The 21,892-nt window shown below is 58.6% G+C and overlaps 4 protein-coding genes across 4 annotated transcripts; 2 read left to right on the plus strand and 2 right to left on the minus strand.

The window, feature by feature from the left end:
* Nucleotides 1-821: 821 nt before the first annotated feature.
* On the plus strand, nt 822-3,798 carry MYCTH_2298590 (uncharacterized protein). The gene is made up of 4 exons (XM_003660319.1): nt 822-1,172; nt 1,244-1,422; nt 1,578-1,676; nt 1,795-3,798. The coding sequence occupies exons 1-4, from the start codon at nt 993-995 to the stop codon at nt 3,581-3,583; spliced, it is 2,247 nt and encodes a 748-aa protein (XP_003660367.1). The 5' UTR covers nt 822-992; the 3' UTR covers nt 3,584-3,798.
* Nucleotides 3,799-4,839: 1,041 nt separating this feature from the next.
* Nucleotides 4,840-8,068, minus strand: MYCTH_2298593 (uncharacterized protein). Its single transcript, XM_003660320.1, has 4 exons — nt 7,831-8,068; nt 7,617-7,744; nt 7,194-7,553; nt 4,840-7,111 (listed from the first exon to the last, which is right to left on the minus strand). Exons 1-4 carry the CDS (start codon nt 7,986-7,988, stop codon nt 4,971-4,973), a joined length of 2,787 nt encoding a protein of 928 aa, XP_003660368.1. The 5' UTR covers nt 7,989-8,068; the 3' UTR covers nt 4,840-4,970.
* Nucleotides 8,069-13,701: 5,633 nt separating this feature from the next.
* Nucleotides 13,702-16,374, plus strand: MYCTH_2298597 (uncharacterized protein). Its single transcript, XM_003660321.1, has 2 exons — nt 13,702-14,149; nt 14,212-16,374. The coding sequence occupies exons 1-2, from the start codon at nt 14,023-14,025 to the stop codon at nt 16,284-16,286; spliced, it is 2,202 nt and encodes a 733-aa protein (XP_003660369.1). The 5' UTR covers nt 13,702-14,022; the 3' UTR covers nt 16,287-16,374.
* Nucleotides 16,375-17,435: 1,061 nt separating this feature from the next.
* MYCTH_2298599 (uncharacterized protein) lies at nt 17,436-21,892 on the minus strand. The gene is made up of 2 exons (XM_003660322.1): nt 21,191-21,892; nt 17,436-21,046 (listed from the first exon to the last, which is right to left on the minus strand). Exons 1-2 carry the CDS (start codon nt 21,603-21,605, stop codon nt 17,742-17,744), a joined length of 3,720 nt encoding a protein of 1,239 aa, XP_003660370.1. The 5' UTR covers nt 21,606-21,892; the 3' UTR covers nt 17,436-17,741.

A 21,892-nucleotide genomic window follows, 5' to 3' on the forward strand; every position in this document is an offset into this window, starting at 1 on the left:
AGACAAACTTCCATTTCCATCCAAACGGTTCCATTAGACTCATGCGGTTCAGGTTCACCCAATGGTTTTATGTCGGGGCCTTCTCATTGCAGACCTGCACTTTTGGAAGACCCTGAGAATGAAAGACCATCCTAGGTAGAATTTTCAAAGTCTCGTAAAATGCACTACGCTGCAATTTCAGCCTTCGTTGACTGACAAGATCATATGGCCAATGATGACGAAAGGCGGAGTCCGCGTGGTGAACTGACAGCTTCAATGGAATCGCGGGCAACTGCACGAACCGTGGCGCATCGAGGGTGGAGCATGTGACAGGCGGGCAAATCGCACTAGGTACAGTACAGATTAGAGTGCGGACTACTGCAGTGGAATGGCCTGTGGTGCCTGTCACCCGTAGCCCCGTTGAAACCGAAGCTTCCGTCCGTCGGCGCACCGAGCCGGTGCCCAAGAGAGAGCGGCCGGTGTCGGGACCGGAATGCCCCACTTGCGACTTGATAAGGGAATCGCCGTTCCGATGCTTCGAACGGATTATGCAGGACAACTTACCAAGCGGAATCCGAAGGCCTGCCGTCGAGAAAGCCACATGCAGATTTACTGGACTCCCAAGCACTGGACTTAACATTGGCTTGACTTCTAGCAAAAACCAGTAGCATTTAGTGGCCCTGTGCCCCTCCCGCACTTCGCTAGACCAAAATTCGCGAGGGCTTTTCGAGGTCGCCACCTCAAAGCGGACGACAGTCTTGCTGTTGACAGCTCATAAAGGACGAATCGCGCACTTCTCACCCCAATCACATTACCTACGGGATCGGTTTCGAAGTTTCCAACGTTGTTTTGGGCCCTGGTTTGACGTATTGACACCCTGCGTGGTAGAGGCTCTGCCAAGTTTCTGGTGTTCAGGAGGCAGAGGGAGTTGTATTGGGTTGCGCTGTCGGAGGCTCGGGGCCCGAGTCGGTTTTACGGACTGCGTACTCGCCAACCTGTTCGGAGTTGAACACATGGATGGCTTTGGCGAATCCGAACGGGCGGTGCAGCCCGCGGTGATTGAGGGCAGGAGCATGGCCGTGTTGTATGGAAGCGAGACTGGGAACGCGGAGGATATTGCGGGAGAGCTGGCTAAGACAGCCGAGAGGCTGCACTTTCAGACGACGGTGGACGAGATGGATGGCTTCAAGCTGGTGTGTTGTCTCTGCACCTCCACCGCAGATCTGCTGCCGGCAAGCAGTTGGTTTAACAATGATGCAAACAGGCAGATCTCCTCCGCACATCGCTCGTCGTCTTTGTCACGTCAACAACAGGGCAGGGCGACATGCCCAAGAACACGCTCAAGTTCTGGAAAAACCTCAGGCGCGAAAAGCTCAACAACACAAACTGCCTCCGCTCGCTGCGGTTTACAATATTCGGCCTAGGAGACAGTTCCTATCAAAAGTAAGCGCATAAGTCGGTTACCGTCCCACTGGGCCATACGCCTGTGCGGTAATCAGGGAGTAACTCCGAATAAAACTGTTTTTCATTATTATTTGTCTTTTCCTTTTCTTTTCCCTTTTCTCCTGTTATTTCACTAACAAAGTTGAACTCAATAGGTTCAACTGGGCTGCGAGGAAGTTACGAGCGAGACTCCTCCAACTCGGCGCGACCGAGTTTTTCAGACCCGGGGAAGGAGACGAGCGGCACGATAACGGGTAAGCATCTTGATCGGCCAACTTCTGACAAGCACTTGGGCTTGCAATGGGGTCACGCAAGTCTCCAGTTCCCATCACTTTTCAGTGCGTTGACACTGACGCCACCCGATGTCACCAGTGTCGACAGCATTTACCTGCCGTGGTACGAGGAGCTCAAGAAAACTCTGCTCGTCGACTACCCCCTCCCACCCTCGATCTCTCCTATACCCGACGACGCCATACTCCCGCCCAAGTATCCTATTGAGCTGCTGTCGACCATGGACACCGGCATTGCCGGCGCAACGCACGATGGCACCGTAAGTGCACCGTCACTGATCGACGACGAGCGCAGGTTTTCGGCCACCCGTACCATGAGCGCTGCTCGCTCCCACGTGGACCAGCCCCAATCTGCCGCGGAACGGACGCAGGAGGACTGGATACGGTTGCAAACTACGTTTCCTGGCGACCTCGCCCGTCGAGACGCGGCATATGAGCGAGATGACCCCCGAGCTTTCGACCTGTTGGACAAGAACAACCAGCTCAAGGACCACCCGGAGAAGTACCACTTTGAGAAACAAAGTCCTCAGATCCTCGATTCTCCGCCACAAGGCTTGCTGCCGATTCCCGATACCTACCGCGCCACGCTGATACGAAATGACCGAGTGACACCCCCGGACCACTGGCAAGATGTCCGTCATCTCGCTTTGGATTTGGAACTGGATGAAAGAGCCTATAGGAGGCTCGCCGAGTTTACTGGCAGTTTAACCCTTGTCATCTGGCCCAAGAACTACCCAGAAGATGTGAACGAGCTGATCCGCCTGATGGGTTGGGAATCGCAAGCGGACCGACTCGTCCGGCTTTTCGCGGTTCCTCGAGGCGTCTATATTGACGACGATCGCGTCACCACTCTGCGATTCCTCTTGGCTCACAACTTGGACATTACCGCGGTTCCCAAGCGAAGCTTCATCAGGGAATTGGTCCATTTCACCAAAGACCCAAGGGAGCGGGAACGGCTCTTGGAACTTGTGGAGCCGGGGAATGAGCAGGAGTATTATGACTATACATGCCGCCCTAGGCGGACCATCCTCGAGCTGCTGAGAGATTTCGCCGGCGTTCGGATCCCGTTCAGCCGGGTTCTTGATCTCTTTCCAGTCATTCGCGGACGCGAATTCAGCGTCTGTAATGGGGGTGGAAGTCTAACCGAGGTCAACCACAAGTTCCACTTCAAGATTGAGATCCTTGTTGCCTTGGTTGAGTACAAGACCATCATCCGCAAGCCGCGCCAGGGCCTCTGCTCCCGCTACCTCAAACACCTTGCTCTCGGCACTAAGCTAGGAGTCCGCCTGAAGCCATCGAGCGCGAACCTGGTCCCGAACCTCGCGGCGGCGAAACGGCCCCTGATCGCTATCGGAACTGGCACCGGCGTTGCCCCGATCCGCGCCGTCATCCAGGAGCGCGGCTGCTTCGATGGCGCGGGTGACACTCTCCTGTTTTTCGGCTGCCGCAACCGCGACGCCGATTACCACTTTGCGCGCGAATGGTCTTCTTACCCCAACGTAAAGGTTTATCCGGCCTTCTCGCGCGATAAAATCGAACCGGACCCCAAGACGACTGCTACCATCATGCCCAGCTCCAAGACAGACGGCACCCTCCTCGCGGCTGCCGTTGAGACACTCTACCCTGTCCAGTACGACGCCCACAAGAACTACGTGCAGCACTTGATCCGCAAGTACGCCGCCGAGGTCGGCGTCTTGCTGCGCCAGCAGCCTATCGTCATGATCTGCGGCAACGCCGGACGCATGCCTACCTCGGTGCGCAACGCTCTGTTAGATGTGCTGGTCCTCACCAAGATGTGCGTCGACAAGGAGGCTGCCGAGAAGTGGCTCGGCAATCCGACGAATGTTACTCTCTGGCAGGAGACGTGGTAAAGTGAACCAAGGAGGAATGCGCTGCAGTTTCGAGGCCGATAGAGAACCCATGGGAGAAGGAGAAAGTTGAATGTTCTCACCCTTGAGGCCGGCACAGAGATCATCATACCGTGACCTTTCGGCGAGTTCCGGTGCGCCGGGGACGGAATAAGGGGTTTCGTTTTGCCTTGGCGGCAAGGGACTGTCATGGACAGGCAAGGAAATGAGCTACGAAACCAGGTAGACGACAGGGCCTTTTTTTCCCTCAGCCTCTTGACTGGCCGGGCATATGGAGAGGCAGCGCATTGATGGAGAAACGCTTCATGTTCAGTGGGAAGTCGTGACGTTTCGGGGCAGCGCCGCACTCGGCTCGTGACCTGATCCAGAGATTGCAATCCACTTCCCCCAGCAACGCTGGATGGCAGCTCCTTGAGCTAGCCATGCATGTCATCATCCTCTGGCGTGTGGATGGGAAATCATACGACGTTTCCCTGAACAGTATAGCTTGTCACTGGTGGTGGAAGGGTGCGGCAATTGTACTCTGAGCTCGCGATTGCCTCCGGAATGTCCCATATCGTTCCTGACAAGCCCTTGGCGAACAGTAATTGTCAAGAGAAGGAGGATATGGCGAGGTGAGCTATGTAAGCTTAGCGTGTACAAAGGCCCTGGACATATTCGGGAGCGAGCAACTCGGGGGGAACACCGGATATGCAACGCTGCCTGCGAAGTCCCGGCCATCATAGAATGCACATTACTAAACCTCGCCGCAAAGCTTTTCAGTTGGGCGTTTCGTATCTCCAAAGACTCTTTCCATTGGCGGATATGTACAGTTGCGGTCTTTTTCCTTCTACCTCAGCTGTTCCTTGACCCGGGATTTGAGGCCAAGCTTGTTCCGCCACCGTTGCTTGCTCCGCGCTAGAGCAGGTTAAGCGTACCGTCCCACCATTTGGTATCCCCTACAACTCCTGGTGCCTCCGAAACCCAATCTACAGGGACACAATTGCCTAGCACATAGACTGCGCCGCATCCGGCCCCATCCTCCTCCCTCTTGAGCCATCCGCCCGCAAAGATTAGGTCGGTGCCAACGCCTCGAACACAAATGAAACAGAAAAAAAAACGACAAAGCACAGCATACATTCCGCCCATATCCTACCCTTTTCCATTTCGCGTTGGCGGAAACAAAACTCCAAAACTCCTCGCTCCCATTATATTTCAGGAGAAAAAAAGGAAACGGGAAAGAAAAGCACCAGTCGTGGCGGTGATCTGACCATATACAAAACGCGCAGACCCCAAGGATTCTGTAATATATACGATAGTCGACGTAGTGAGTTGGAGAGAGAAAAAAAAGAGGAATCGGAATCATTGAGTCGCGCAAAAGTCGTCGTCATGCAGTGACCGCAGGATTTGGTCAGCTGAGGCTCTCGCCCTGGTCATCTTCCCAGCTATACCGCTTCTCGGCCACCTGTGGCACGTGGACGAGCTCCGAGCCAGCCTCTATGCGCTCCATGCTGCAGGGGCTGCGGGGTATGTCGTGGTCGTGACTCTCGTGCTGGTGCTCCTGTCCGATGGTTTGCGGTCTCGCGGTCGAATTCTCGGCCCTGAGACGCGTCTCTTCCTCGACAGTATAGTCACTACCAAGCGTGTCCGTCGAGCCCTGTGTGAGCGATCGATGGTGCCCCGGAGTTTGGGGGAGAGGGAGGTCCTGCGTCTGCATATAGGCCGGTCCGGCTTCGGTGTTTTCCCTGGGCATAGCCGAAGGATGACTCGGGGTTACTATTCGTGGTATGGATCGTTGCGGGCGCGGTAGCGGAACGTTCTCCGGTAGGGGACCCAGGCATACCACCCGTGATGAATCGATGGGAGTCCGTTGGATTGCTGGGGTTGGTAACTGCACCGATCCGGTCGGTGTAGTAGGAGACACATCCGAGCCTGAGCGGGTGATGGACGACGGGGCATACGTGTGCGGTGAATGTAGTGAATGTAGTGAATGTAGCGAATGCGGTGAATGGGGGGAGACGGGCGAGTAGTTGTGATCCGACACATTGGAGGGTGCGTGGAGTAGATTGGTTTGGGGAGCGATCGTCATCGGTGAGGGGAGGTCGAACCCTCGATTCGCCCAGTCGCCATGTGGCGTCAACGGGGATGGGAGGGTGCCGGGGAGTGAGCCGCCGTTCGCATACGTCGGCGTTGACGTTGGTGATGGGTCTTCGGGTGGCCGGTAATGAGCCACAGGGCTCGGGTCATGCATCGACTTCCCATGCGCCGGCGCCGGGGGAATTGTGACTGTGGGGGTATAGGTCGGCACGGGCCCCTGAAGCTGGCGATCCAGTTTTCGTCTGGTGATCTCGTATTGGCTCATCCCCGGCGTGCTGTCACCGCCAAAATCGCTGTCGTCGTCTCCGATGTCGTGGCTATCCAGCTCGACGGGTTCAGGGGGCACGGGCATCTCGAAAACCTGATGTTGTGCGTCGGCTCCAACCTCAGCTGGTCCCGCGTTGGTCTCGTTCGTTTGCTGTGACACCGGCCTCCTTGATCGTTTCTTCCGGATGATCTTTGTCAACATCCGTTTGATTGGGCTCTGGGGTTCTTCCTCGTCCACGTCCTCCTCCTCCTTGTGAGCAGCGTCATTGTTCTCCTCCTCTTGTACGGGCGCCTCTTTCTGTTTCTCCTTGCGTCTCTCCTTCCGTTTGCGAGAGAGGCAGAACCACAGTACGAGAGCGGCGATACTGCCAATAATGAAGGCACCCACAACGATACCCACCGTTTGGCCAGTACTCAATCCCTCACTGGGCGGGGGATCACTTTCGTACTTTGGATAGGGGCTGTCCATCGGACGCGTGATCTCCTCGAGCGTATAGTTGTTCGTTGAGTTTTGGGGAAACAGGGCCTGGTGAAGCGAGAAAGTCCCCCTGTCGTAGCTGGTGATGATGTATGCCTCCTGAAGAAACGTGCGCCCGATAATGTACTGGTTGTTGTTCACCTCCTTGGTCGACCGCTTCAAGGGAAAATACGGCACACTCGAGTCACCCCACTGGATTACATTCTTGAAGGGGTACCGGAGGAGCTGCGCAAATGCGGCAGATGGGAGGGTAATGTTGACAACCCCGGGTGTGTTGAGAGGCTGCCCAAAGTTGTCGGCATTCTGGTAGCTGGAAAGTGAGAAGGTGAACGTGAGCGACGTGTCGGACTGGTAATGAGTGTACTGGGCGCCGTCGGAGAAGACGTAGAGACCCAGATCCTCCCTCCATTTCAAGTTCAGGGCCGAGGCGAAGCGCTCGCACACTTCCGTAGGAAGCCAGAGGTACGGTGTCGACGAGTCGATGATGGCGATGATCGAATCCTCCATCTTGACAAGCTGTTTCGTCGTCGACGTCCAGTTTCCCGTGGGCGCATCGTCAAGCGTCGGGACCTCGGCTGTGATGCCGCGGAGCCGCACAAAGGGCAGCCGTGTTACCGGCTCAAGGGAGAATTTCGTCTTGTGCGGCTTGAATCTCAGAGTATCATAGCCTCCCAATGTCAAGGACGCCACTGTGCCACCATTCGTACCGTCTGAAGAGAGGAGGGGAAACGGCTGCGTTAGCAAACACAGAGAGGCCTGAGCCCTCGGGGACCAGGGATAAAGGCGGCTTACCATCTCGATAGTAGGCCCCCGCTGTATATCCATAACCATGGCTCGGGATGGTCCCGTACGTTTCGACCAACTGCGAAATGAAAGGGTTGGTGAGATTCGTCCCGAACCTGCCCTGGGTTACACCGACGCCGATGTATCCCTGGTAGTAGTCGGTGTCGTTGATGGCCGCAACCAGCACGTCGTCCATGGCGGTTGTGTAGCGCGTCACTCTGTTGACGAAGGCGAAGGTCTCGAGTCCGTAGTCTCCGTTGCCACCCATGCCGGTATAGTTCATGCCCAGCTGCCAACTGCCCAGTGGTTTCCATGTTTCGGATTGCGATAAGTCGAACACGCCGCCGCGGGCATCAATACATAGTTGAACTGGATGCTCGGTCAATACCCCCGCCGCCAGCAGCCCTGACCCCTCAGAGGGAGACGGCTTACCTGGAACACAACCACCGGTCGAGATAACCCATATTTCGGACAGGGCGGTGGCAACGGTCAGATACACTACCTGAGCGGGCGAGCCGATGTAGAAAGCGAAGTTTGACCAGGTCCCGTCTATGCCATACCTGCCGGGCTGGTCAGCGGCACACGCGCGGCCATGGAAGGAAGGGGGCCCAAAGTATGAAAAGGTAGAGGAGACAGCGAAACGCACCAGTCGCCCGACGGCTGGATCCAGAGCGGACTGGGAGTCGGGGAATCGGACGAGGTAGCGGAGTCGGCAGCAGCAGTCTGGGCGGTGACCAGGTGCGACACGGAGAGCAGCAGCAGCACGTCATGGACGACAGCGGCGCCGAGGTAGGGCAACCGCATTGTTGCAGCACCCAGGGCCCAGACTGCGCGCAGTCAACGGAGTCGTCCTGTCACCAGAGGAGGAGAGGTCCTAAGACGCTTGCGGCGCCGTGTCGGTGTGCCATGAGCTGCCGAGCGTGTCAGTGGGGATCGAGAAGCGGTCGCACGCCGAGAGTGACGGATCAGGTCGACGTGGACGGGGAGGGAGGTGAGGTCGGACTGCGCAGATCGAGCCGAGCTCTCACTCCATGCCGGCCAACAGAGAGCGATCGCGGGGAAGGGAGGTTGGGAGTGAGACAACCGTGTGTGTGGGCGGTTGAGGGATCGACCTGACGGCGATGTCCTCGGTCACTGCAGGCGGGCGATGCAGAGTCGGAAGAAGGGTGTGCAAAAGGAATGGCGGCAGTGACGGAGTCGTGCAGTGCACACACACTGTTAGGCGGTGCGAAAGAGGAACCAGGCCTGCGGGTGCAGCGTCTCGTGGAACGAGGAATGCAATGGCGGAAAACGGAACCTTTCTGGGGGGCGGCAGGTGGGTTGGGACGAGATTGGGTAAGATGTCTTGCCTTCATGGAGTTTTCTGGGGGTTTGCTCTTCAAGGAGGCAAGATCGGCGCGTGCAGAAGCAGGATCCGTAGACTGGACCGGGCTCCGGGATTGACAGAGGGGCCTCAAGAAGCCCGTCGCTGGAATTGTTGAATTTGTCTTCCGATAACTAGTCTAGTGTATACTGTCCTCGTTCAGGCAAGCTCAATCGAGTTGCGGCCTCGCTTCACCCTCGAGTCCGAGAGGCTCTGGAACTGGCAGGTACCGGACGGCCAGTTTCCAGATGTGGCCAGCTCAGGACGCGCAGGCGGGCCTGCAGAACCGACAGTTGCTGGCAGGAGCCCGGTCGCGGGTGCACGGAATGGACCTCCAAAGTTTCGACTTTCCAGTTGAGTTTCCCTTTCTGCGGTAAGCACTGGCCCCCGGCTCCACCTCACGAACCGAAAACCCCTGGGAAGAATGCTGCTCATCCCACCCCACCCCTGGACTCTCCCCGATGGCAAGGGACCCAGGGAGGCACGACAGGGGCGTGGTTGCTGGCTAAACAGCTCGCCCAGAAAAACGGGCGGAGGTCATCGCGACGAAATGCCGATTTGGTTTCAGGCCCCTCCCAATTCTCTGTTGTGCTTCTCCGCCCACCGAAAACGCAAGACAGCAGACCGGCAAGACGATGAAACTTTCGGAGTACGAATTACACATAGAACAGCACGCAGGACGAAATAGCTACTGTCTTACACTACGGAATACGAATACTGCTGTGTTCGCATCCGCGCGATTCGGTCACGTCTCGGTTCGGAGTAGCCCTGTTCTCCAAGACCAAAATCCTTTCTCGGTTTCCCATTCATCTTTTTCCCTTGTGGAAACCTCGTCTGTAGATCGCGTCCTATATGCGTCGAGCGCGCGGGCGGGTGCACACCCAACAATTCGAACTCGGCAGCTTGTTGTGGTGTCCCGACCAGACACTGCGCAGCACACAGGGTTGGAAAGGAAGGGGAAAAAACAACCAAGACTGTAATTCGCAGGGGCATCTTTAATTTCGCACTCAGAGCCACGAAGCAATCCGGGAAAAGGTCGCTTTTCGCACGCCGCACGCCTCTCGCAGACCATGCCTTGGTCTCTTCGGAACACTGGCAAATCAGAACACTACAGAGCACTCGGTACTTGTCCTTGTGTACTGTACGGAGTGTATACATAAGATGGGTACTGTACATACGGCGCCCAACATCGGTTTTGACCGGCACGTGGTAACACCAGCCCGGCTCGCCCCTGTGGTTGCGATTCCCGACACTACACTGCCCTCACTATCAGGCACTACAAGGCAGATGTATTGTATGTGAATTCGCACAGCTCCTACAGAGTGCACGTGTAGGCTGCGGCGTTGGCATTCCGACGATGCGGCTGGCTGGTACACTAGTTAATCGGACGAACAAGTCCGAATAAGGTTGCGCGATTCGATAAGGCGCCAAGGCCTCTCTTCCGCCTGATGCGCACCCTCACTCGTTCATTTCAGCCCGTGCCTCCGCCGCACGCCTAACATTTTACACTACTCTTGTATGTACGATGTCCTGCGGAGTTATGCAGATTCTGTCTTGATACGACACGAGCTGCGAGGCTAACCCCAGACAAGGCCCGCCCACTACACACTAGTTATCGGCGACCCGCTCACCAGCCCCAAACGACAGCTAGTGTACAGGAAGAGACGGCATACTAGAAATTTCAAAGATCGCAGAAGCCGACCGGATCGTTGCCTTGTCATCAGACGCCAGGCCCTGAATACACGTCCTGACCTGGCGTTCTGCATCACTCGAAAAGAAAGGGGAAAAAAAGTACAAAAATCTAAACAAAAAAATTTCTGTCTGGTCAGCAGGGCCGATTCAAAAGCACGTTACTAGCGTCAAAAGGAGTGCCGCAGGAAGACAATAATTGCGGGGAACCCTCGCTTGGAAGTGGGATGCCGCCCACTTGGTATGTACGGTACCACAAATGCCGGGAAGATGGTCTCGGCGGTGGTGAGACCGAGAGGGGAAGAATGTCTTGGCCACACCGCACCCAGCACCCCGGAATCTGCAGCACTTGCGTTCCTTGCTGCGCTGGGGAGAAGACCATGGAGGAGACTGACATTGTAGTTTGCAACTGTCGACCCGACGCCGCACTGGATGCCCATTTTCACTGAAGCCGGCTTTCGAGGCGGGCTGCGAAGCCAACAATGCGCTCGATGGCTGCTAGCGCACCAATGGCGGACATCAAGATTGGGGCCCCCCTCCTCCCCTCGAGAAATGACAGCCGGCTCGCTATTAAACTGCTGGCGGCGCACATTTATTGGCCAAATATCGACCGCGGTGAAGGCAGCCTTCTCCCAGCCAAGCGGCAATCCGGGAGGCGACAATCGAAAGAGGGAATGTCCTGAACAGGCATGAAGGATGCAACGGACACGGCAGAGTAATCTATTTCACCACTAAGGGCAGCGAGAGGGTGACGACACTCTGGCTAAATCCAGTGCCAATTATTTTTGCCGACACACCCAATCAACCGCTCGCCATATCCAGCTCTTACCGCTCCGTTCGGGCAAGCCAGTCTGCGTAACGGGCTCGCTCGTCGGGTATCGTTACTGACCCGTCATCCTCCTGGGTCGCAACCCGCGCAGTTGCAAGGAAGAAATCACTCCGTACATACACTACTAAAGAAACTGGGGGGAAGAAGGAAAGAATAGACCCGGCGACGGAAACGGTGGCCTGGTCTTGACCGCGCCGCTCGATGTCCGTGACGGGACGGAAGCCGACTTCTCCCCGCCTGACAGATATCCCTAATAAGAGAACCGAAACCGCCCACAGCCATCCGCAGACCATTTTCCGTCCTCCGAGAGGTCGAGAATCTCCCGTCTCCCTGGCTGTCCGTTGGCACGAGTCACCGTCCGATCAGCCAGGCATAGCGCGTTGGCTCTGCCGACCCGTAAACGACACTGTGACCTGTCGTTTCAAACACGCTCTCAGCTCGACAATGGAGTGCAGTCTCGAACATAAGCCGAATAGTTTTCGCGCCCCCACTGTTTCGAAGCGGCAATGGCGGATTTGTACCAACGTTGATATAAAGCTGGTGGCGGCCGACTGGACCGGAGGTCGGGGAAGGTGTTGGCCCTTGACCCCTTGCTCGCTTCTGCGGTGCCGTCGTCCGCTGCGGAGCGGTCGTTGTGCAACCGAAGCTCCTGTTTAGGCGGACTCCAGACCTTTTTCTCATCCGATCGGCTCCCACAGTTGGGTCATATTCAATGCCCACTAACTCGTTATTGAGCATATGTTTGTCCATAAAGTGACTGCTTCATATTTCATTGCACAGGTGAGTTACGTCTGGCATTCCAGCACATTCTCGGCATTGACCTGTTGACTTTTCCAATACGCAGTACCTGTAGGGATCCGTACTTCGTGTACTGTACTGTACAGTACATACGTACAGACTATTGTGTACGGACAAGTGTAGTGCGCGGGGAAGAAAAGGGGTCTCTGAAGTCGAGCCGTTATGTATACCCCGGCTCATTTTCACTCTCTTCGTTCTGTTCAAAACACCATGACTTGGCCTGGCATGCCGACGCCCACCAAGACAAGCGACAAGCAGCGGGAACGCAGATTGAGTTTGCGCCAACTTGTCCGATTTTCACCTGCCGTCTGGCCGGCAGCCCCAGCTTCCCCTTCCGTAAGGTCGCCAATTGCCGAAGCCTGGCTTGCCCCCAAGCCCCTCTCAACCCCCCCCTTGCTACGCCCCACATCGCCGAGCGCCATGGCGACGATCAGTAGCTGCGCACAACACAAATCACGTGCATGATTTACTGCCGGGCATGGTGCTCGTCGATTGGCATGAACCTACCGAAATTGTTCGCTTACGCCTGACCACTCTCCTTTCTGCGTGGCTTATCCGACTCCACCACGAGGTCTGCAGCTCTGTTGTTGAATCGATAGATCTGACGACTTGCTCGACCGAGAGAAGATTGCTGTGTATGTACAGTGCAATACGTGCATACACACAACATGCACGCGTACGGAGTACTATGTATGTACATGCATCCACACTATCCCTACATGCACATGTTGTTACACGCACAGTACACGGGCCTGGAGACGGCTGAACAGAGACAAATGTGCTGCTAGAGAGCGGTTGAGATAAGCGTCCACGGAAGGCCCGACTCCTTCTCAGCGGCTCTCGGCACTCTTCCATCAATTCTTCCGTTACACTGAACCACAGGCTGGGGGCTGTTGATAAACGAGTTGGCGACCTGGGCTTCGCATCCGCATCCTCTGACGAACGCTGGGGGGGGTTCCTCATCCGGGGCACACGAAGGAGTTAACGTGCGAAGAGTCTGCACGCTACTCCGTACACAAAATCCACTCACAAAATTGATAAAAGCTTTCGAGCCTGGCGAAGCAAAGGCACCTGGAGATCAAGCACAAAGCGGCCCCGTCCCGAGGGTCATCATCTGGGGCCAAGCTCCGAGGCTTCTTGATCTCCCCCTAATAACCAGCCAACTGACCAACCAGCCGGCAGCTGGCGTGTTCGTTTCCTGCCGAGTCACGGGCAAATCGGGAATTCACCCAAGTCCCGCCCCCCTGGAGAGGCTGGTCCGGGCAGGGATATCCATGTGCATGAGAGATCCTCATCTAGGCCCCTTGCTCATCCATCGGTCCTTGGCAGCACGAGCTTCCTAGCGTATTGTCCCCGGATCTCTCTCTTCCACGGCCGCTGCCCTCGTGGCCTTGCCGGGGCAGCTTTCAACACAACCGCAATTGCAGCAGCACACACGGTAAATGAAACCGTCCCACAGCAGCCTAGTGTACACTATTATCAAGACAGCGCGCAAATTGCCCTGTAAAACCTTCTCATCCACACCCTTCGCCTGTCCCCTGTGCATGTGCGTACTGTGCAGTACACACACGCTACGGAGTACAGAGTATACCACGGAGTACGGAATACGTCCGTACATACATTGCTTGCACGGAGCTACCGTACGTACGGGCCGTTAGCCAGGGTGTAACTCAAACCAGCGAATTCTTGACTCCTGCGTGCACTAGGGAGTCGTCATTAACTACAAGTTGGACGGTTATTCCGATGCGCGGTGGCTGATGGCCTGCGGCCTGCTGTACATCCGTATTTTGTCGCTCTTGTTGTCTCGGATCTTGGCCTACACTACTTGTAGATCGTCGCGACGGGATCCCCCCCCTCCCCAGTTCAATTCCCCGGCTTTTCTTGCCAAGTTCGCTCTACCGACACTAACTTACTTCGTACGGGGCATTTCTTCGCCGCGTTTTCCACATTCGCCAGACAAGATCTTGTGATTCCACTAGCCGGCGCGATGGTTAGGAGATTTTGGTGATATTTTGGTGATGACAGTTCTGGGCTCGCAGCAGCTCAAATGCTTTGGCGAAGGTGGTAAGGGTTGTTGGTTGTATCAGGAACCTTCAGTCTGTCACAGCGGCACCGCGTAAAGCACGAAAGAGAGAGGACTCGCCCCGAGCAAGCACAGCATGGTCGGGGGTGGCAGAGTGCTGCTCTCACTCGCAGTGCTCTCCGGGCTCGGATTCGAGAACGCCCTTGGAGGTCAGCATCCACCACCACCAGACATAAAGGAGGCTGTAGTCAGTCAGAGAGAAGGTTCCTTTTTTTTTTTTTTTTTTTTTTTTTTTTTTTTTTTTGGCGCTGACAGTTACCGGCAGGTCACCATCGGCGCCAGGATGAAATTTCCGACACACTCCGGGGTGCCACTGGCGCCACCAGCTCCAGCACGTCGAGTCAAATCGAAGTGCTGTCGCAGACGCAGCCTTCATCCGAGGTAGCAATTGCGGCGACGCCCTCGGAGCAGCCCGGGGATGCTGCAGAAGGGGTTTCGGGGGCGCTTCCAGAATCCTCCCCTCAGACGACGCAGGGCGGTGGGCTCGGGGCGGAAGGGTCTTTGACGACGGATACGCAAGACACGCCGACGTCGTCCACTAGTGTTGTCCAGCCCACCGGAGTGCAAGGAGGGGATTCCAGTGCCGAGAATCCCGGGCCCGGATATACATACGCCCCGGCCCAGTCGGCACCCGCCACGGCCACGGCGCAGGAGGGCGCCGAGCCAACGCCGCCGCGCGGCGGTCCTCCACGCGGAGGACCTCCGGGCAGCGCGCCCAAGGGCTCGACCTTCTCGCCAACGTATGCGACAACCGAGACGATAGACCTGGGCTATGGCACCGTCCTGCCCGGAGACACGACCTTTACGACGTCGACGCGGCCCCAAAACCAGACATTTACGGTCGAGCCTTCTGGCTCGATCCACTACTGCAAGCCTTCGGACCTGGACGGCTCCCCTACCAGCTGGTCCGTCGTCCACACAACGACCATCACCTGGTACGGCGACCCCGAGGACTACACGCCGCCGTACCCGCCCATCTCGATACCCGGGCCGACCTCGTCGTGTGTCGTCCCCGTGACGCCGCCGAAGCTGACCATCTCCGTCTGCGCGTCGACGGGCGCGGGCACCAAGTACCGCACTTGCGAGGTCACCACGACGACCCAGGGCTATGGCTTCGGCTTGCAGACCAGCATCATCCCCTCGGTCGTCTTCCTCACGACGGACAAGAACCCGGCCGTCATCTTCACGACCATCAGCCGGCCAGACTACGGCGTCAGCCAAGACGCCCAGACACGAGACGACCACGCGAGCCCGACGACCCAAGCGCCGCACTCGTCGCCCGACTACAACTCGCCGGGCGGGCCCCAGGGCGGCGGGTCCAAGTCGGCAGAGCGCCCAACCCCTACGCCCATCTCGGTGGCGGTACAGCCCACCGCGGTGGTGATCAACGGCCACACCATCCGCGACAACCCGGCCCAGCCGACCCACGTGGTCATCGTCGCCGGCCAGACCTTCACCATCGACCCGACCCGCGTGGTCGGCGGCGGCGCCACCATCGACCGCCCGTCGGCCACGGGCGGCATCTACCTCCCCGAGCCGACGAGCACCAAGCTGAACGGCGTCCCCGTCGTGGTCTCTTCCTCGGTCGCCGTCATCGGCCGCTCCACCTTCACCCTGGGGCCCACCACCACCACCGCCGTCGTCTCGGGCCGCACCTTCACCGTCGGCCCGACCACCATCGCGGGCGGCTCCCACACCCTCCCGCTCCCCGCGTTCCCGTCGCCCACCGAGGTGGTGGTCGCCGGCGGCGACCTCATCACGGCCATCGGCAGCTCCGTCTTGGTCGTCCACGGGACGACGCTGACGTACGAGCTGACGGCGCCCGAGAGCACCGTCATCACCGTCGACGACGACGTGGTGACGCTCGGGCCGGGCGGCATCACGGCGCACGACGGGGACGTCACGCTCGGCGGCACGCACGCCGCCGGCCCGCAGGACACGCAGTACGCCCTCGTCGGCGGCGCCACCATCACCAAGATCGGCGCCTCCGTCGTCGTCATCCGCAACACCACCTACACCGTCGGCCCCAACGCCTCCGCCGCCGGCGCCCCCGGCCACGCCGGCACCGGCACCACCACCACCGTCGTCGGCGGCGAGACCGTCACCATCGGCCCGGACGGCGTCCAGGTCGGCTCCCTCACCCTGCGCTACCCCTTCGGCCCCACCACCGTCATCACCCCCGGCGTCGGCGTCGGCCCGGCCACCGCCACTGCCACTGCCACGGGCGCCGGCGGCGGCGGGGACGGCGGGGATGAGGACGGCGTCTGTGCCTTGAGGCCCCGGATGGCTGCCGTCGTCTGGGCCGTCGGGCTCGCCGTCGGGATTGGGTTGATGATCTGATACCAAGAAAGAAAAAGAAAAAAAGAAAAAAAGAAAAAAAAAAAGAAACGGCCCTCTTTGGGATTGGCCGAGTTAGCGTTAGCGGGTTGGGGGGGGGGGGGTGACTCATTTGGGCGGCTGGGCGGCGTCAGGAGTTATTTTGTGTCTCTTCCGAGTTTTTTTTTTCTTTTTTTCTTTTGGAAGCATCATTTTTCGTCTCTCCCTGTCTGAGCAAGCGACTATCTATCTATCTCTCTATCTGTCTCTCTACTGTGTATATGTGTGTGCGTTACGAGACGTTTCATTTCGGTTCGATTTTGTCGCAGATTTGGTTCTTTTTTTCTTCTTTATCTTAATGGCGCCCCTAGGGAAGGGCAGAGGATTAGATTTGAGAGGAGAATTTTTTTTTTTTTGTGTGTGTGGGGGGGGGGGGGGGGGGGGAAGAGGTGGGAGGAAGAGAAGGTGGCTGACAGCAGCGGCCAGCCAGCTGTCCCATCTGTTACTTATCGAGTGCCTTGCTTGGTTGCGATACCCCGGATGGGCGGATGGGCGGATGGGCAGCAGGAAACGGGGGGATAGGGTGTGTTGGTATGGTATGTATTCCGCGTACATACACACACACACACACACACACACATATATATATCTCCCCGTAGTTAGGCGGTTGGGGGGGAAATGTTGTTTTGAGTGGTCAGGCCCTTGCTGCCTGGTGACTGTGTATGCGTAGTTCGAGACAAGATAAACTCGCTTCTAGGATAAGCAAAGGAATAGCTGAAGATGGCTGCCCTCCCCGCGTTCATCCCGTCTTCTCCTTGTCTCTGTGCACCAAGCCAGCACTGGCTGGGCTCTTTCCGGCTTTGCTCGTCCATGGTGAGCAAGCTAGAGAGTGACTTAATAAAAAAAATAATAATAATAAAAAAAACTGGTCTCTTATCATCCAGTATCACTGCAATGCTGGCGTCTCGAACTACACAACTACACGTCTCCATCATACCGTGACTCGTTCAAACGGGTGTGGTGTGATATGTGCAGTACCACCACGGGACGTCACTCCTCATAAGCATATCGAGGTCTGCTGTGTAGGCAGCTGTGAAGGGAGGCTTGATGAGAACAGTCCAACACACTTCTTCTGATAACGAGTTCAGGGGACACGCGGAACTTTTACAACGACCGGGCGGGTTCAGGACGACGATGAGCTGGAATGAAAACACTGTTGGCAGTCCCACGAAGAAAAAAGCAATTTAGATTCAACCAAGCGAACAAGAGTTGAGAGTCAAGAGTTTGTTGATTTCCACGCAATGTTAAATGACCGGCTGCTTACCTACGCGCAAAACCACGATTAACGACTGTAAAATACTCGAGCAGCGGATGGCTGAAGCATGCCGCCGGGCAAGAAAAGAACATGAAATCAATCAGAACTAATAGACGCGTGGCTCACCCACCAACGCTCCACCATCCCATCCCATCCCACTCACTTCAAACCCACTTCCCCTTCCCCTTGCCTTTCACCTCCAGCGGCGGATACTCATCATCCCCATCTCCGTTCAACCCCATCGCCGCCTTCTGCTCCCTCGCTCTTCTCTGCCTCGCCTCCTCCTCTTCTAGACTCAGCCGCAGCGCAAGTGCCAAGTCGTCATCTGCACCAATGCCAATGTCGGGACTAGGCCCGTACCCGGCTGCGTCAAAAGTGGCCGTGCCCACTCCTCCTCCCTTGGGCGACGCATCGTCCGACCGACCCTTACCCTTCCCCTTACCCTTCCCCTTTGCCGTTTTCACCTGAACATTCACACCGTACTCGTGCAGATTCTCCATGCTATTATTGCTGAGATCGCCGCCCCGGGACGGGGCTTGCGACGGCGGCGGCGGCGGCGGCGGACGGTGCGAGGAAGACGGAGACGCGTCGTCACCACCGCTTTCCAGAAGAGACAATCGTATAGCCCTCTGAAGCTGTGCCTCAAAGCCGTCATCATCACCACCATTCCCGACCCCTCCGTCACCACCGCCGCCGATTCCGATTCCGATTCCCCCCTCTCTCGGCACGGGTAGCTCTGCAGTGCGACTGGGGCCCGCCGCCCCACCACCATAATACCCATCTGTATCAAAGAAGCTCGTCTCGGCCGTGGCCGCAACGCCCGTGCCGCTGCTGCTCCCGGCCGAACTCGCCGTCTCCCCCCCGGCCGTCGCATCACTCCCGCTCGTAGCAGAAGCAGAAGCAGAAGGAGAAGCAGAAGCAGACGAGCGCCGCATCTCGTCGAGCGCGAAGCTCTCCTCGGAGATCATGCGCGCATACTGCAGCGCCTCCTCTTCGGTGAGCTCGGCCAGCCCGACGCCGAAGCGCTTCCGGAGGCGCTCGGCCTCGCGTGAGCGGTGCTCGAGCTCGTGGCGCAGCTCCTCCTCCTCGGCGGCGATGTAGCTGGCAACGCTGTCATTGTTGCGGCGGCCGGCGGGGCGGCCGTGCACATCCGAGTGACGCGGGCGGCGCTTGCGGCCGGGCCCGGCCTGTGAGGTGGAGCTGTAGGTCCAGAAGCGGATGAAGGTGCCGAAGGCCAGGACGCCGCGGAGCACCGTGGCATCTGGGTCGAGGGCGATGGCGCGCACGGCGAAGTAGTTTGCGTGCTGCAAGGCAGGGTTGGCCTGGAGGATGTGCCGCGGGATGCGGCCCGACGACTTGGCGTTGAGAGTCCGGATCGGTTCCAGGGAAGACGCGAGGGGATCCCAGGCTTGGACCGAGCCGTCGCTGCCGCCGTGGACGAGATACAGCGCCGACACTGCGAGGGCGGTGATCTCGGGGGACCCGGTCCGGATGACCCTTACGGGGGTTACGGTGGGCGAGGCCGTGTCGCGCATGTTCCACACGACGACGGAGCCCGTGTTGGTCCCGACGGCCAGCAGGCGGGCGCGTCGGCCGGGAATCTCGCCGGCGGCCTGCTTGGCCGTGGGCGTGCCAGGACTGTTGGCCCCCGACGACCCGGACAGCAGAGGGTCCTCGAAGGCCGCCATCAAGGCGAAGTGGGACATGTCCACCGCGCTTGCGGTAATCTCCGTAGCCGCGTCACGCCTGAAGACAAAGTCGCTGACTTGCCATTCTTCGGCCTCCGCCTTCTCGGGGACGGTCCCGGGTCGAGGCGTGCTCGACCCAGATGCTGGTGACATGACCCCGTTTTTGTTGTCGCTGTCGGATCGAGGCACTGCTTCTTGGGCTATCTTAGCCGCGGCCTCTCCCCCAAAGATTGAACAGCGAGGAGCGGCGCCGAGCGGTGCAACGGGGGTCAACGCCCCCGACGGACTAGGCGTCGCGCGAGTCCCGCGCCTGACGTATCTGCGGACGGAGGCCGGCTCGGTCTCTTCACTGCCAGGGGTGATGACAAAGATGGTTTCCCCGCCGCCGTCCTCGCCTCCGGCGGCAAAGTCGACCTCGAGTTTACGCAGCATGTCCCAACCTTGACACACCTTCCGGAAGTGAGCCGGCGTGTGTCGAAAGTACGATTCAATCTCTCTAGCCTCGGCGATGAGCTGTTCCCTGCTCAGATTCATCGAGTCCGCCGAGGTCCGCGGCGAGTACGCGCCCGTCACCGCGTTCTTGTCAAACTCGTCGGGCCTCGATGTGCGCCGGGTGGGCTCGACAAGTTCCCAGCAGGCGGTTCGACCGGCCTGCCAGGCAAGCTTGACCGCGTCCTCGGCCTTGCCCTTGTGGAGGGGAGGGGTCGGGGCCTGTGTCAGATAATAGACCTCGCCGAGAGCGTTCAGAGCGACGGCCCAAACCCGGCCGAGGGCTTTCCGCCGCAGGCTATACTGGTCATCGACCTTGATGTCGATGATGGGCACCCCGGGGCTCAGCACCCAGCGGGCGGTCATGTCACCATCTCCAAAGCGAGGACCGGCGGACTCGCGCCCCAGGGCATAACTCGTCACCACGCCGAGCGTCGAGCCGGCCAAGATGCCGATCATGGACTGCGTGGTCGACGTCACGGAGGGCGACTTGGCAATCCAGATACAACTGATGGCATCGGTCAGTTCGGGAATCTTCGGAATCTCCGGCGCTGTCTCGTCCACGCCACGGTTCTGTCCAAGGTAGCGCCCGCGCAGCTGCCCCGCCGCCTTGTAGTAGACGCGGCCGCCAGGGAAGCCCTCGCCGGCGGCCAAGCCATACGGCTGGCTCACGTCCAAGACATTGGGCACAGCTGCCGGGCCCTCGCCGACGCCATAGAACTCGAGGTTCGGAAAGACCTCGTCAAGCTGCTGGAAAGTAAAAGGATCGTCCAAGCCCCATTTTTCGATCCGGCCCGTGGTAGGATCGCTGACCGTGGCCACCCCGAGGTCGCGCGTCCCGTGGATCACCCGCGGGCCCTTCTTCCCGCCCGTGAAGTCGGCATGGATGTGGCTGATCATCCATGGAAGCTTCGAGTTGTAGGTCAGCACGGCGGCGGCCTTCTTTCCGGACTGGGTGGCGCGGACGGATGAGCCGATGCTGCCGGGCTTCCCGCGGACCACGCCCCGGAGCAGGCGCGTGCGGAGCAAGTACTCGCTGCGCCACGAGGCGAGGGCGGTGAGCCGGGTGAAGTAGCGGACCTCGGACCGGACCGCAGCGGACGACTCGACCTCCTTCCCCTGCTGGCCGGCCTTGTCGCGGCCGGCGACCGAGTCATGCCCCGCAAAGTAGCGCAGGAAGGCAATGCGCCACGCATACGGTGTGGTGACGAGTGCGTAGAAGCGCTTCGAGACCAGCGCCACGGCGGCATGCGAATCGGGGTGCAGGTGGGACAGGATCTGAGTCAACAGCTCTGCGGCGGGAGGACAAAAAGGTCAGCGGCCCGCTGGCTACAGGAGGAGTCAAGCCGAGTATGTATGTATGTGCGTGGGCGTGGGCGTGGGCATGGGCGTGGGCGGTGAAGAGGGGTGTCTGAGAGAGTAGGATCAAGACGAACCATTCGGGAAATCGGTCAGCTGCACGCCAGCGGACTGCGAGCTGTGCGCAACCTTGAAGCCCGGGGGCGGGCGGGCGCCGTTACGCGGCGAGGATGAGACAGCCGCATTCTCGTAGTCGGAAACGCGCTGACCGGCGACGGTGGCTCGGGCGGCCGCAGCTGGCTTGACCGCGCCGACATTCAGCCGATCAGAGTGCTGGTCTGGATGGCCGACATCGTGGCCGCCGCCAGACGCTGCTTCTCTTCCCGAACCCTGCACACACGAAGGCGGACCTCGAGAGTGCGGCGGGGAACGAGCGTCTGGCGAGTCTGAGCGAAAGCAACCGGAGCCATGTTGTGTGGTGGTGGGCGGGAGATTTTGGGTGCTGGTTCTACCGACGTCGTGGGTTGGGATATCAATCAGGCCTGGTTGCATAAAGTTTCCTGTGGGAGCGCCGGTACGACCGTGGTCGGCTGTGCAATTCGGCTTGCACAGTCGCAATGGAATTTGGGGGGAAAGGAGGCGGGGAGGGGGGGAGGGGGAATCGTCTTCGGGAGATGCTTTGGATCGCTGACGACGGAACGCGTTTTTTTACTCGCGGATGCGATGCTGCAGGATCGTTGTCGCGTTTGATGGTTGGTAGTTATTTTCGCGCTTGCGGTAGACGGAAGCGGGCCTCTCTCCGAGTGACGTGGTTGCCGTGAAGGGCTACTTTTTTTTTC

This window comes from Thermothelomyces thermophilus, chromosome 1 (genome assembly GCF_000226095.1).
Source record: "Thermothelomyces thermophilus ATCC 42464 chromosome 1, complete sequence".
NCBI classification, from domain to species: Eukaryota; Fungi; Ascomycota; class Sordariomycetes; order Sordariales; family Chaetomiaceae; genus Thermothelomyces; species Thermothelomyces thermophilus.